The sequence below is a fragment of the Coenobita brevimanus genome, chromosome 89, assembly GCF_032717465.1.
Source record: "Coenobita brevimanus isolate Jiangsu-jjx chromosome 89, ASM3271746v2, whole genome shotgun sequence".
Taxonomy (NCBI): domain Eukaryota; kingdom Metazoa; phylum Arthropoda; class Malacostraca; order Decapoda; family Coenobitidae; genus Coenobita; species Coenobita brevimanus.
In genome coordinates this window covers 7,407,180-7,421,997 of record NC_137042.1, presented here as the reverse complement: position 1 = coordinate 7,421,997, position 14,818 = coordinate 7,407,180, and the positions used below count along the sequence as shown (strand labels likewise).

At 41.2% G+C, this 14,818-nt stretch overlaps 1 protein-coding gene across 1 annotated transcript in view; it reads right to left on the bottom strand.

The window, feature by feature from the left end:
* Nucleotides 1–356: 356 nt before the first annotated feature.
* The window catches only part of LOC145411350 (uncharacterized), a 128,336-nt gene continuing 113,874 nt past the window's right edge, over nt 357–14,818 (bottom strand). Inside the window, exons 10-11 of the mRNA XM_080281376.1 lie at nt 2,024–2,189; nt 357–487 (exon numbers count right to left, since the gene is read on the bottom strand). Coding sequence (XP_080137502.1) covers nt 357–487; nt 2,024–2,189 — 297 coding nt within the window. The remainder of the gene's footprint in view (nt 488–2,023; nt 2,190–14,818) is intronic.

Here is a 14,818-nt window from a genome sequence, read left to right as displayed (position 1 = left end):
TTCTAACTGCACTGTTCTCTTGCATCTCTCACTGCCTTGTTCTCATGTTCATCTACCTGCCCTGTTCTCTTCTTCATGGAACTACCCTGTTCTGCACTTCTAACTGCATTGTTCTCTTGTTCTTTTAACTTTCCTGTTCTCTTGTTCATCTAACTGCCCCATTTTCTTGTTCTTATAATTGCCCTATTCCCTTGTTCTTCTACGGTAACTACGGTGCTCACAATTTTAACTACCCCGTTCTCCTGTCCCTCTAACTACCTTACTCTGTTGTTCTAACTGCCCTGTTTTCCTGTTCTACCTGCCCCATTCTCTTGCTCATCTATCCGCCCTCTTCTTCCGTTCTACAGCAGCAGTGTTCACAGTCTGGCCGCGGGTGTTGTGTGGCCGGTCAGCAGTTTCTTCCTCAGCACCTTGCCTGTCGGACTTCTCGGGATGGCCCCCACCACCACCACCCCGCCCGTCAGTCGCTTGAACTTCACCGTCCGCTCTGTGGGGGATGGAAGGACAGCATCAGTCATATGATATCTCTTTTAGTTTGGCTATGTAAAGTTTGAAATATTTTACTATGGACATATATCGATGACAGTGACCCCTTCAGTCAGTCCGATGAGGTACTTTGTTGTTTATAATTGCTACCTAAGATTATTTATTTTTACCATAGATTTTCCAAACTGGCGAGTCAGATCTACTCGTACAGTCAGTTCCGTTTCTTTCGGGGAGGGTTCCCCCAGACTGAATCAAATTATGTGGCGTCAGAGAAAGTAATATTAACTAGAGCACCATAAAACTGTCCTGGGCAATTTTAATAAAGAAAAATTTCTCACAACCATTGACTGCTAAAAGCCGAGACATAAAGAGACCTTGAAGTTATGGTCACTGATCTTGTGCATGTCACCTTATGTCATCACAATCTATAAGTCCACCAATTTTGGTTCCTCTAACTTTAATCCTTCGTGAAAAATTAGGTGGCATCCAGAATATCCCCCAAAGCCCCAAGTTTTTCTCAGAGAATAATTAAACAATTGAAACCATACTCCTTTCTGCAATGCCGCCACCTTAAGGGGATACTGAAGCAAAATTTCAGCTTGCTAGCTTAAGCGGTTTCTGAGATAGCGTCCCGGAATCCATTTTTTTTTTTTTTTAATATTCTGAATAATATCCAGTGATCCAGTAGATGGATTATCATAATATTTGGCCAGAAGACGCCACCAGCTGGCCGATTAACCTGACAACGTTTGAAGGCTCTATCTATATTTTTTCATGGAAAATCAGGTGACGTGAAGAAAATCCGGAAGAGTCTCGATTTTTGACACCAGGTGACCTCAGACAATAATCAACCGATTAGAACCATGCTCCTTTCTGCATTGCGTCCGCCTGAAGGCTATGTTGTTGTAAATTTCAGTTTCCTAGCTTATGCAGTTTCTGAGACTGGCCGACTCATTTTACTGTGTACCGGATAATATCCGGAGATCGGGTTGACGGATGGCCACTATATTTGAAAAAAAAAAAAAAAAAAAAAAAAAAAAAAACCGGACAGCTGTCCAACCAAGTTTATCAACTTTGAAGGCTCTAGGGCAAATAGCATTCGAAATACCGTGGTTTTAAAATGAGTAAGAATTATAGTAATTTTGACATGAATAATAAAACTACCTACAGGAATGTGGGAAGTTAAGTTCTCTGGTTAAGGGGCTAAGAAATTTGCCAGGTGAGTCTGGGTTCACTTCCACTAATTTTTGATGGGGACAATCCGTAGAGCTAATAACGTGAAAATAGAGTGAAGCATGGGAAGGAGGATTAGAGTTTTGCCTGTCAACTGTATGGGACCAGAGGTTCATGTATACAGGAGAGATGTGCGTGAGAGGACCAATATAGGGGGAACTGAGGATTAGAGAGAATGAAAGAGAGGGAGAGAGAGAGAGAGAGAGGGAAACGGATGAACGGACGGACGGACTGAGAGGCAGACACACAGCCACACAGAAGAGAGAGGGAGACACAGAGGAAGATTTTCAACTAGTGGTCTCACCTTGAACAAACTCCTGTAGAGTTTGGGGGTTGATATTTACTCCTGGGCGGGGCACCACGTACGCTCTGGGGGCCTCGTCTGTCCTCTGGTGCGGCACTCCGACAACGGTCGCATCTGCCACGTTGGGATGCTGCTTCAGTATGTTCTCCAGTTCCGTTGGCGCCACCTGGAGAAGTTTAGATGATAGACAGTCCTCCCTCCAATCTAACTTGGCTTGTCTTCGTTACTATATTCTTTTCACTCTAACTTGGCCTGTCCTCGTTACTATATTCCTTTCACTCTACTAGTAACTTGGCCTATCCTCGTTATTATATTCTTTTCACTTTATCTTTGGCTAGATTTTCACTTTTCTATAGCTTCGTTCTTGTAGCTCAGTGGCAGAATAAGACAATATTACGGCTTTACATAGTTTCCATAGCACCACTTTGTGATTAGCACCATTTTCTAGAAGACATCTATTGTTACAACTCAGCGTGTAAGATGGAGAGATGGCACTCCTAGGCCAAGTTGGAGTAAAAAAAATATAATCAGGAATACTTGTGCCAAAATATTACCCAGCCATTTTTTTTTTCAATGCTAGGAAGAAGGAACCAAAGGCAACGAGCCCGCAATAACTATTCCTTTCAAGAGAAAAACAAAAGACAAGAGAGAGCCAAAGTCAAGATCCGATCATTTCGAGATGCCTGGGCACACTGCGTTTGAAAGACTGGAGATCATAGGAAGCAAGAAATACAGACAGAGGGAGACAGTTCCAGAGTTGGCCTCTTGCATAAATGAAGGACTGGGAGTAACGGTTAACTCTTGCATTAGAGAGTTGGACAGAAATAGGATGAGAGTTTGTTGCTAGACAGGTGCTACGCACCCGTCGTAGAGGTGGAGGAATACAAGCAGACAGTTCAGAGGAGCAGTGTCCATTGCAGTAGTGATAGAAAAGAGATAAAGATGCAACAGTGCGGCGAAGAGACAGAGGTTGAAGGGACCCAGTAAGAGGAGGAGAGTTAATGAGACGAAAAGCCTTTGACTCCACCCTATTGAGAAGAGCTGTATGTGGGGAACCTCCTCACACATGAGAGTTGTACTCCATACAGGGGGCGGATAAAACCCGTGTATAGAGTCAACAATTGTGCAAGGGTAAAGAAGGAACGGAGTCGGTTTAGCACACCTAATCTCTTGGAAGCAGACTTTACAAGAGATGTAATATGATCTTTCCAAGATAAGTCCCGAGTGAACGAAACCCCAGGCATCAGGCTGCCCTCTTTACACAACACACACATCCACATTAAATCACAGTGCCTTAAACCAGCTATCCTCTCTCCATAAAACAGCGATCTTGTCATTACATATCATACACATTCCACAACACATCCCTGCTCTCCCACCCATAAAAAGAAGCTGCTGCTCTACTGGGAAATAGTGCGGTGGTCTCTCGGGTTACCAAACTGGCAGGGCTGGGTCATCTGCACAGGGCCTTCCTGGTCGTCATCAAGCGACTGTGCCACCTCCAGTTTTGTGGCACCCTAAATCTGCACGTCAGTGCAGTAAAATTTTCTTTTGCCATATTACGGGACTTCACTCCAACATCAACTCTGTTCAAAATTTCCTCCAGTTTGAATCCTCTGATCTGCTGTTTTTGACAGAGACACTAGTAAGCTCCACCTCTGATTTAGCTAGATTTATTTTTCCTGGTTATATCTTGAGTCAAAATTTCAGACGCAAAGGAGGCGTATGTTGCCTTGCTAAATCAGAAATTGCCCTGAAGGAGATTACTAAATTTAATTGTCCTTATTTCTACTAATCCATATACAAATTAAATTCTTTGGGTAAAGTTAAGTATTTCTGTTGTGTTTATCGTTCCCCTAATGCCCCTCCAGAGCCGAGTTTATTTGACTCTCCGTCTTCACAGCTAAGTGTCCTCAACATTATTACTGCATCTAGGTGATTTTAATGTCCATAATGCTGAATGGCTCACTTATTCAGCCAGAACTGATGACTCTGGTCATGAATGTGAGCTATTTGCAGACTCATTTAATCTCACCCAGTTAGTCAGTCAACCCACCAGTGTACCAGACAACCCCGATCAAAATCCTCACCTACTGGACTTGTTTCTAACAACCAATTCAGATAATTATAATGTCGAAGTGAAGTCCCCCCTTGGATCCTCTTATCATTGTCTGATTCAAGCCACCAGTTTAACACCTACCACACCCACCTGCTCTGAACCTCTCATGGTGACTAAATGGCACTACGATAGGGCAGACTGGGAGGGACTCCATAATTTTTTCATGGATGTTCTTTGGACCTCCTTTTTCTCCCAAGATGAAAATTCCAAACTGGGCCACATACAGGATTTCATTAAAGTCCGCATGGAAACATTCATTCTCCATTATAGTTACAGAAAAAGATGTCTGTCTATCTATTGCCAGACGCCTCAATCCCGTTCGGGGTGGCCACAAACAAATCGCCTCCACGTCGCCCTGTCCCCCACCATTTCACTGCCCTGCTCCCAACTCACACCCCCCTCTCTCATATACCTCTCCACCCCGTCCCTCCATCTCATCCTCGGCCTCCCCCTCCCTTTCCCCCCCTCCACCTCACATACACTTCTCTTCGTCAGTCTTTCACCTTCCATCCTCTCCATATGGCCAAACCATCTCACTGTATTCCTCCTAACGCTTCCTATCACATCCACATCCACACCACAACGCTCCTTTATATCCTCATTTGTCAACCTGTCTCACCATGTGACTCCACAGGCTCCTCTTAAATAACTCATTTCCACTGCTCTCACTCTTGACTTGTGCCCTTCCAACAACGTCCAAGCTTCACTTCCATACGTTAGAGTTGGTATCACAATACTGTCATGTAATAACTTTTTCACTTCCATGCTCACTTCTCTGTTTCTTATCAGTGCTTTCAAGGAACCAGCAACCTTTCTTCCGTGCTGTACCCTTTCAAGCACTTCATCCTCCAAACTTCCATCCTTACTCATCACACTACCCAAGTACTTAAACGTACTCACATTTTCCAATTCCTCACCATCCAACCTCGCTGTACGTTCACTGACTTCACCTCTCTCAAAGACCATCACTTTACTCTTCGCTACATTCACCTTTAGATTCCGGTCTTACACACTCTCCCAAACTTATCCACCAAGCCTTGCAGCTCCCCTTTGTCTTCACTCAACAACACAGTATCATCTGCAAACAACAGTACAGGGAGTTTCCAAACATTACCCTCTCTCACCAGGGTCACTCCAACATCCACTACCCTACCTTGTACCTCTTTTATTACCCCATCCATGTACAGATTGAACAACCATGGAGACATGACACATCCCTGTTTCAACCCAACCTTCAAAGAGAAAAATTCACTCAGCTCACCATCTACATGCACTGCAGCCTTAGCACCATCATACATACTCTTCACAGCATTCAACAACTTCCCATCTACTCCATATATTCTTAATACTTTCCACAATCTTTGTCTATCCACCCTGTCATATGCTTTCTCCAAATCCATGAAAGCCGCATTCAACTTCTTTCCCTTCTCTAGAAAATTTCTCACTAAAGATCTAAGAATGAATATCTGATCTACACAACCTCTTCCCTTCCTAAAGCCTCCCTGTTCTTCTCCAACTAATTCCTCTGTTATTTCCCTAACTCTGTCAATAAGTATCCTACCATACACTTTTCCTATTATACTAAGAAGACAAATGCCCCTATGATTATCACGAACTTCTTTTTCCCCTTTTCCTTTGTACAAGGGAATAATAATATTATACCTGACTTCGAATCCTCCGGAACTCTACCTTCCTCCCTGGCCAATCTGCACATCTTCCACATCCATTCTACTACTATCTCTCCCCCATGCTTCAACTTTTCACCACACACGCCATCAATTCCTGGGGCTTTCCCTGATTTAACTTTCTTCATTGCCTCCACAACTTCTATCCTACTGATTTCTTCCTAAATGGTTTGACCACAATTGTGCTAGAGTAACAGAATATAAAACAATAGCCTGTAACACTTATACAAGGACCAAAACCAATGAAGCCTTTAACTATTATAGAAATATTAGAAACCATGCCAAAACTATTATCAATCTTTCTAAATCAAAGTTTCTACATAGACAGGCTTACAAATTACTAGACAACCCAAATGATAACAAAATATTCTGGTCAACCCTTAATTCATTCTAAACTAACTTCACTACCACATCTTCCATTCCACCTTTATGGTCCCCCAGTGGAAATCTAGTAAGTGACCCACGTGGAAAAGCCAAACTTCTTGTTGACATTTTTTCAACAAACTCAACCCTAAATACATAAAATCACAGTATTTCTGTACTTGATTTTGATTCCCCTCAAATACCGCCTTTCATGATTCACACCAGATATGTACAAGCTGTATTACAGAATCTCTCAGCAGACTAAGCTACTGGTCCAGATGAAATTCCTTCAATACGGTAGTACTTAAAAATTGCACCTCAGTGTTGGCTCCTGTATTGGCAAAATTTTTCCGCTTATGCATCCGTACCTCAAGTTTTCCATCCTCTTGGAAAGAAGCAAATATCCATCCTGTTCCTAAAAAGGGGGCAACTTCTGATCCATCAAACTATAGACCAATTGCAATAACTTTCATTCTCGGTAAAGTTTTTGGGACACTAACTAACAAACACATAATCAAGCGTCTAGAAATCAGTAACTTAATCAATGATCGGCAGTATGGATTTAGACAGGAACGTTCAACTGTAGACATTCTTTGCCTTCTTACCCATCAGATTAACAAAACAATAGACCAATACGGTGAAACACACACCATAGCACTTGATATATCAAAAGCATTTGACAGAGTGTGGCACCGAGCCTTGCTGTCTAAGATGTCACACTATGGCCTTGCATCACTGATACCTCTGATTTCTTCTTACCTTCATGATAGAAAATACGGGCCATTGTGGATGGAATTTATTCTCAGTTTCCATACATCCTGGCATACCTTAGTTTTGGCGCCAACCCTCTTTCTCATTCATATAAATGACCTCCTATCTGTCACTCACAATCCAGGACACTCATATGCTGATGACTTGACCCTTTATAGTTTTTTTTTTTTTTCACATTTAGTACCTCCTTTACACAATTTGATATTATAAATTCCCAAATAAACACAGCAATTTCTCTGAATCAGGATCTTTCTAAAATTAATCAATGGGGCAATCGAATCTGGTCTCATTTAATGCTCAGAAAACTAAATACATTAATTCCTCCAACAGAAAAAATCCCTCAGACACTCACGTAATTTAAATGATGTCAATATTCCCATATGCACTACAACTGATATCCTAGGTGTTACTCTAAACCCCAACCTAAGCTGGACAGCTTATGTTAAATCCCTTGCTATAAATGCTTCCAAAAAATTGGGAATTATGTACAGAGTTCGTGAGTTCCTCGCTGACGAGCAGATGGCCACAATATACCTGTACAAAAGTCATGTGCATTCTCAGATCGAATACTGTTCACCACTGTGGAGTGGATGTGGAACGGTTGCATTGAGGCAGTTGGACAAAATTCAAAATAAAGGCATTAGATTAATCAATAATCCTGTCATTACGCAGGACATTCCTCCATTATCAGTACGTAGAGATGTTGCTTCTTTAGCTTTATTTTATTGATATTTTTACCGTAAGTGCTCTGACGAACTGGCTTCAATTGTGCCTCCTCCTCACATTTTCTCTAGACATACTCGGGCAGCTGGGCGCGCCCATGAATTCACACTCTCTCCCCGCAATGCAGAACCTCTGCCTATCAAAATTCACTTATCCCCAGAACTACTACTCACTGGAATTCACTTCCTGGGAGTTGTTTCCCACAAACATTTAATCCACTTCAATTTAAATCCAGTTGTTATAAATATTTTATGAATGGAGGATTCCTTTAGGCACATGGATTTTTTCCTTTGTTTTTCCTTCCATTCATTATCTAAAAAAAAAAAAAAGATGCAGGATTAAGCTGGATATTATTGAACATTATTTGATACACCTGTGGAAGATTTTGTTGGGTTGATAGGTGTAAAAACTGAGTCTTTGATGCATTAAAAACAACAAGATTATTTTTACCCCAGTCAGAGATACGAGCCAAGTCAGACATTAGGTGTGCCATAGCCTCATCCCTTGTTTGTTGAAGTAACTGCTGAGATGGGCATTGCTACAACCGAATGGAAAGGTGAAAGGTGGAGTCATCAGCATATGAGTGGATAGGGTTAAATGTACTGCTTAGAAGGTCTTTGATGAATAAAAGGAAGAGAGTTGGTGATAGGACAGAGCCCTGAGGAACACCACTGTTGATAGATCTAGGAGAAAAACGATGGCCGTCTACAACAGCGGCTATAGAATGACCAGAAAGGAAGCTATAGATGAAGGCACAGATAGAAGGATAGAGAGACCGTAAGAGGGCAGTTTGGAAATTAAAGATTTATGCCAGACTCGATCAAAAGCCTTTGAGATGTCAAGTGCAATGGCAAAGCTTTTGCCAAAGTCCCAAAAGAAGGATGACCAGGAGTCTGAAAGGTAGGTGAGAAGATCGCCAGTGGAGCGTCCCAGATGGAACCCATACCAACCATCAGAAAGAAGGTTGTGATAGGAAAGATGCTTTAAAATTTTTCTGTTAAGAATTGACTCGAAAATTTTTGAGATATAGGATGTTAAAGCAATTGAACGATAGTTAGAGGGTTGGAAATGGTCACCGTTCTTTGGGACTGGCTGAATGAGAGCAAACTTCCAGCAAGAAGAAAAGGTACAAGATGATAGACAAAGGCGAAAGAGTTTGCCTGGGCAGGGTGTAAGCACAGAAACACAGTTTTTGAGAACAACAGGAGGGACTCCATCAGGCCCATATGCCTTGTTAATATTGAGGCCTGTGATGGCAGAAAATACATCAGCTGAAGAAATTTTAATGTCAGCCATGAGGCAGTCAGAGGGGGAAATTGATGGAGGAACAGCACCGGAATCGTCTAAGGTGGAATTGGAGGAGAAAGTCTGAGCGAAGAGATCTGCTTTATCAGTAGAGGAAATAGGTATAGAACCATCAGAGTAGAAAAGAGGAAGGAAAGATGATGAGGTAAGAGGAAGGAAAGATGATGAGGTAGAGTTGTTAGAAAGGTTTTTGGCAAGGTGCCAGAAGGAGCGGGAAGAATTCGAGTTGGAGAGTTTAGAGCATTTAGTATGGCTGAAGCTATTTTTAGCAGAGCAAAGAACAGACTTAGCACGATTCCTGACAGAAATATAAAAAAGATGTGATTCAGGGGTGGGTTGGCTCCAGTACCTTTTATATGCCCTCTCCTTGTTGCGGACAGCATTAGAAAAGGCGTGATTAAACCAAGGCTTTCTTGCATTAGTCAGTGGATATGAGAAAGGAATGTATGTTTCCATGCCCAAGAGAATAACCTCTGTAATGTGCAAGGCACACTCAGACTCCCAGCCATGGAAGCAATAATCATTCCAGGGAAAATGAAAGAAGTACTGCCTGAGGGCCTCCCAATCCGCAGCTCCAAAGTGCCACAGACAACGCTTCTTTGGAGGGTCCACAGGCCGTACTGAAGCGATAGGACAGGTTAAGGTGATAAGGTTGTGATGGGAGCAGCCCAAAGGAGAGAAAAGATTAACAGTGTAAGCAGAAGGATTAGATGTAAAGAAGAGGGCAAGTATGTTGGGGCTCTCTCCAAGGCGGTCAGAGATATGGGTAGGGTGTTGTACAAGCTGCTCTAGGCCATTAAGAATAGAAAAGATGTAGGCTTGTTCACCAGGTAGATCAGTGAAAGGAGAGGAGAACCAAAGTTGATGGTGAATATTGAAATCTCCTAGAATGGAGATTTCAGAGAAAGGAGAAACGGATAGAATGTGTTCCATCGTAGAAGTAAGACAGTCGGAGAATTTTTGATAGTCAGTAGAATTAGCAGATAAGTAAACAGTGCAAATATATTTAGTCTGTGAATGACAGGAAAGCCAAAGCCAGAGTGTAGAGAATGTAGAAGAATCGAGTTCAGGAACATGAGAGCAAGGTAAGTCATTGCGTATATACGAGTATACACAACAGCCACCTTTGGCAATGAAATGAGTATAGAGAATGTAGGAGGATACAGAAAAGGGTTTGCTGTCCGTTGCCTCAGGCAGCTGTCTCAGCTGTGTTCTAAAATGTTACCCATGTAATTTATTAGGCAGGGAAGTGTTCTAAAGTATTATACGCAGTATTCGTTATTAATTAGAGTATTCCCGTACATTGTAGGAAATGTCCGTTAGTAGTCAGGCATGTATTCGAAAATATTGCACAGTCTTCGTTGTTAGCGAAGGATGTGTTCTAAAATAGTACAGTGTTCATTTTTAGTAAGGAATGTATGACAAAATACTATAGTAGTGCTCATCATTAGTCAGGTTTGTGTCCTAAAATATAGCCCAGCCTTCGTTATTGGTCAGGGTTGTGTTCTAAAATATTAAAATTAGGGTTCGGTAATAGTCACGGATGTGCGCCAAAGTTGTACCAATGTGATCGAATCGATAGAGAGGAAGCCTGCAGTCCGAATGGACACATGTTCGAAACCTGGCTGGGGCAAGGAAAAGTTTAAGGATTTCTGTTGTCTTAAATAAGACTTTACTGATCTGCCAGAATAATCACCAAAAATTACCCTCCCTAATACTGATGTATATGTCCTGTATGAGACAGCTCTTGAGTCTATTCAATGTGGACGGTCGGTGTTAGTGCCAAAATGGTAACACGTGGAGGTGTTTGGTACATGGGAGGACTACGGGGCCTCAGAGAACAGGCTTCTTTTTTTTTTTTCTTTAATGTGTCCGACACTGGGCAAAGGCTTCAGGGCCTATATCTCGGGGGCAGTGGCCTATCCCAAGGCCCAGTAGTCCTCCTACACCTCCACATGTCACCACTTCGGCGCTAACACCCACCGTTCATATTGAATACATGCTAAGGCTGTCTTATACAGGACTGGTGTATTGGTATTAGCGGGGGTATTTTTACGACATGTCGGCGGGTCATCTGGTAGATCAGGAAAGTCTGCTTTTTATGAAATTCAAATCCTTAAACTGTTCCCTGCCCCAGCCGGGATTCGAACCTGGGTCCACAAGGACTAAAGGCCTCCTGTCTACCGATTCAGCCAGCGGAAGTCGGACACACACACACACACACACACACACACACACACACACACACACACACACACACACACACACACACACACACACACACACACACACACACACACACACACACACACACACACACACACACACACACACACACACACACACACACACACACACACAAAGTTGATGTACTCAAATGTGGATGGAATGGTATCTAAATTACTAGAGATGAATGATTATGTCAGAGAAAATGAACCACAAATAATATGCCTAACTGAGACAAAATTAACACCAAGGATATCCAATGACATACTAAACTTAGAGGAATACAATATATGGAGAAGAGACAGAAATTTAAAAAAAGGAGGAGGAATTATAATATTAACTAAGAAAAATCTAAAAGTCAAGGAAATAAACCATGATATACCATCACAAGTAGAACTGATTGCAGTAGAGATCGACACATCTGAAGGTAAAGTAATTGTAGCCAATTTGTATATGCCACCCAGATCAAACACATGGGAAAGAGACGAATATGAGGACCTGGCAGAGAGTACAATTCAGAGTATAAGATCCTTGCTACATAAAATGGAAGAGAAATCGGAAAGAACTATACTAACTGGGGACTTCAATACAGATATAAATTGGAATACTCTAGATATAAATAGCCAAGAAAGCTGTTGGGACCAAAAGCTCCTAGATCTCGTACAAGAGTTTTTCTTAACGCAACATGTGAGGGAAACCACTAGAAAAAGAGGACTTGATGTACCTTCAGTGCTAGATCTAATATTTACTAGGCAAGAAAATGACATTGACAGTTTAATATATCACCCTCCACTCGGCAAAAGCGATCATGCAGTACGAAATTATAACTTCAGGATAGCATATGACATAGTAAACAGCAATGACAGTTACAAAAAGAGCCTACACTATAAAAAGGGAAATTATCAAGACCTAAAGAAGTATTTCTTAGAAGTTGATTGGGAAAATGAGCTTAGAGGACAAGATTTAAATGCTGTATATAAAAATTTGTGAATTTTATGAAATAGGAGTCCAGAAGTACATCCCACAGCACAAAGAAGCAGATAAGAAAATACAGAAATGGTTCAATACAGAATGTAAAAAATCAAAAGAAAGAAGAGATTTGTTGTGGAATAGATACAGAAGACACAATAGTGAAAGGGCGTATAATAATTACAAACAGGCAAGAAACGACTATACAAGAATAAGGAGGGAAGCCCAAAAACAGTTTGAGGAGGATATAATAAATAAATGTAGTGATCAACCAAAGCTGTTTTACAGCTATATCAGAAGCAAAACCAAAGTAAAAGATATAATACAATCCATTACGGATGAGGGAATCACTTATACACAAGAGGAAGATATTGGTGAAGGACTAAATAAGAATTTCCAATTAGTTTTTACAGAAGAAAAAATTTTGAGAGGGACTATGTGGAACACGCATGTCCACACATACTACCAGATATACAAATAGCAGAAAAAGTAATACAGGAGGAGTTAAGTAGATTAGACAGAGGAAAAGCAAGTGGTCCTGATGAAATTTCATGTTGGTTGTTACGAGAATGTGCAAAGAAGTAAACCATTATTTTTAATTTTCAAGGAATCCTTGAGTCAATGGAAACTACCTGATATTTGGAAAAAAGCAAAGATAGTCCCCTTATTCAAGAAAGGAAATAGACAAAATCCTCTCAACTACCGACCAGCATCACTGACCAGTGTTGTAAGCAAGGTATTAGAAAAACTTATAAGAAAAGCTTGGGTAAATCATCTAGAAGAACACAGTATAATAACAGAAAGACAGTTTGGTTTCAGAAAAGGAAAATCATGTGCTACTAATCTGCTGAGCTACTATGACAGAGTAACAAACACAATACAGGAAAGGGAAGGATGGGTGGACAGTATCTATTTAGATTTCAAGAAAGCTTTTGACACAGTACCACACCAAAGACTTTTATGGAAGCTGTAACATCAAGGAGGAATTCGAGGCAAACTGTTTTGTTGGATGCAAGACTTTCTCATAAAAAGAGAAATGAGGACAGTACTAAGAGGAAACTACTCATCATGGAAAGAAGTGACTAGTGGAGTACCACAGGGTTAGGTGCTGGCACCAGTCATGTTTTTAGTGTACATAAATGATATAAACGGTAACACTGGAAATGAGAGCTATCTGAATATGTTTGCAGATGATGCAAAAATACAAAGGAGAATTACTAGCACAGACTCTTGTAGGGAGCTACAAGAAGAATTAAATAAACTTCATGAATGGAGTAGTACATGGCAAATGGAATTCAATGTGGACAAGTGTCATGTAATCAAGTTTGGTAAAAGTGGAAAAAGACCTGATTGGGATTATAAATTAGGAAATAAAACCCTATACACATCAGAAAGAGAGAAAGACCTAGGTGTGATTATCAATAACAGACTATCTCCGGCTGACCACATCAGCGAGAAGGTACGGAACATGTATACACTGCTTGCAAATATGAGAATAGCATTCACATACATAAATGAAGACATGCTAAGAAGGATAATAACATCATTCATTAGACCAACCCTGGAATATGCATCAACAGTCTGGAGTCCTCATCTCAAAAAGCATATAGACAAGATTGAAAAAGTTCAAAGGGCCGCTACAAGATGGATACCAAGCTTAAGGGACCTAAGCTACGAAGAAAGACTAAATAAACTGAATCTACCAACACTACAGGAGAGAAGGAAAAGAGGTGACATGATAATGCTATATAAGTGCATATCAGGAAAGGAGAAAATAGACATAAATGATTACTTAACATATGGAGAAGCATCAGCAAGAGGACACTGCAAAAAACTGCATAAGGAGAGGTGATAAAGACGTAAGGAAATTCAGTTTCCCAGACAGAGCAATTGATCAATGGAATGCACTACCGAATGAAATAGTGTGTGCCAAAACAATTCACAAATTTAAGGATAGGTACGATAAATATGGTCTAAGACACGGGACAGTACGAGCTTGACTCATTCCTGTAAAGATACAATTAGGTAAGAACAATTAGGTAAGGTAAGAACACACACACACACACACACACACACACACACACACACACACACACACACACACACTTTACCACAGTGGTACAGTGGTAAAGTGGGCGTTTTCGTACACTGAAGAATGAGGGTTCGTTCCCGGCCAGGGTAATAAACTTTGGGAGCGTTCTTCTGGCCATGTACTGCTTTGGCGGACATAAGGGGTGCTGTGGTTGAACCAGTGTTGTATAATATACTGTAAAGTATGCTTGCACCCAATTGGCTTGCCCGGGCTGATTACACTTGGTTCACAGACTACACACACATCCAGAGCCAGTCCAACACTACAATTACACTTACAAGCACTTCTTACCCTACACACAGGGAGTCATCGGAGGTAGACGTTCGTCATCGGCGCTCCGTACCAGGCCAACATGGCCAGTGGCATTACCTAAATTAGTATCTTTGAATGAGTCAAGCTCTGTACCAGGTTAGACTAAATGATTTTTCATTATTAAAAGGAAAAGAAATAATAAGTTTAAATAAGACCGGTTCAAACTGAACAAAGAACCACGATGTGCTGAGGCAGCTGGGTTTGTTTAGACTACAGCAACACGGGGAAAG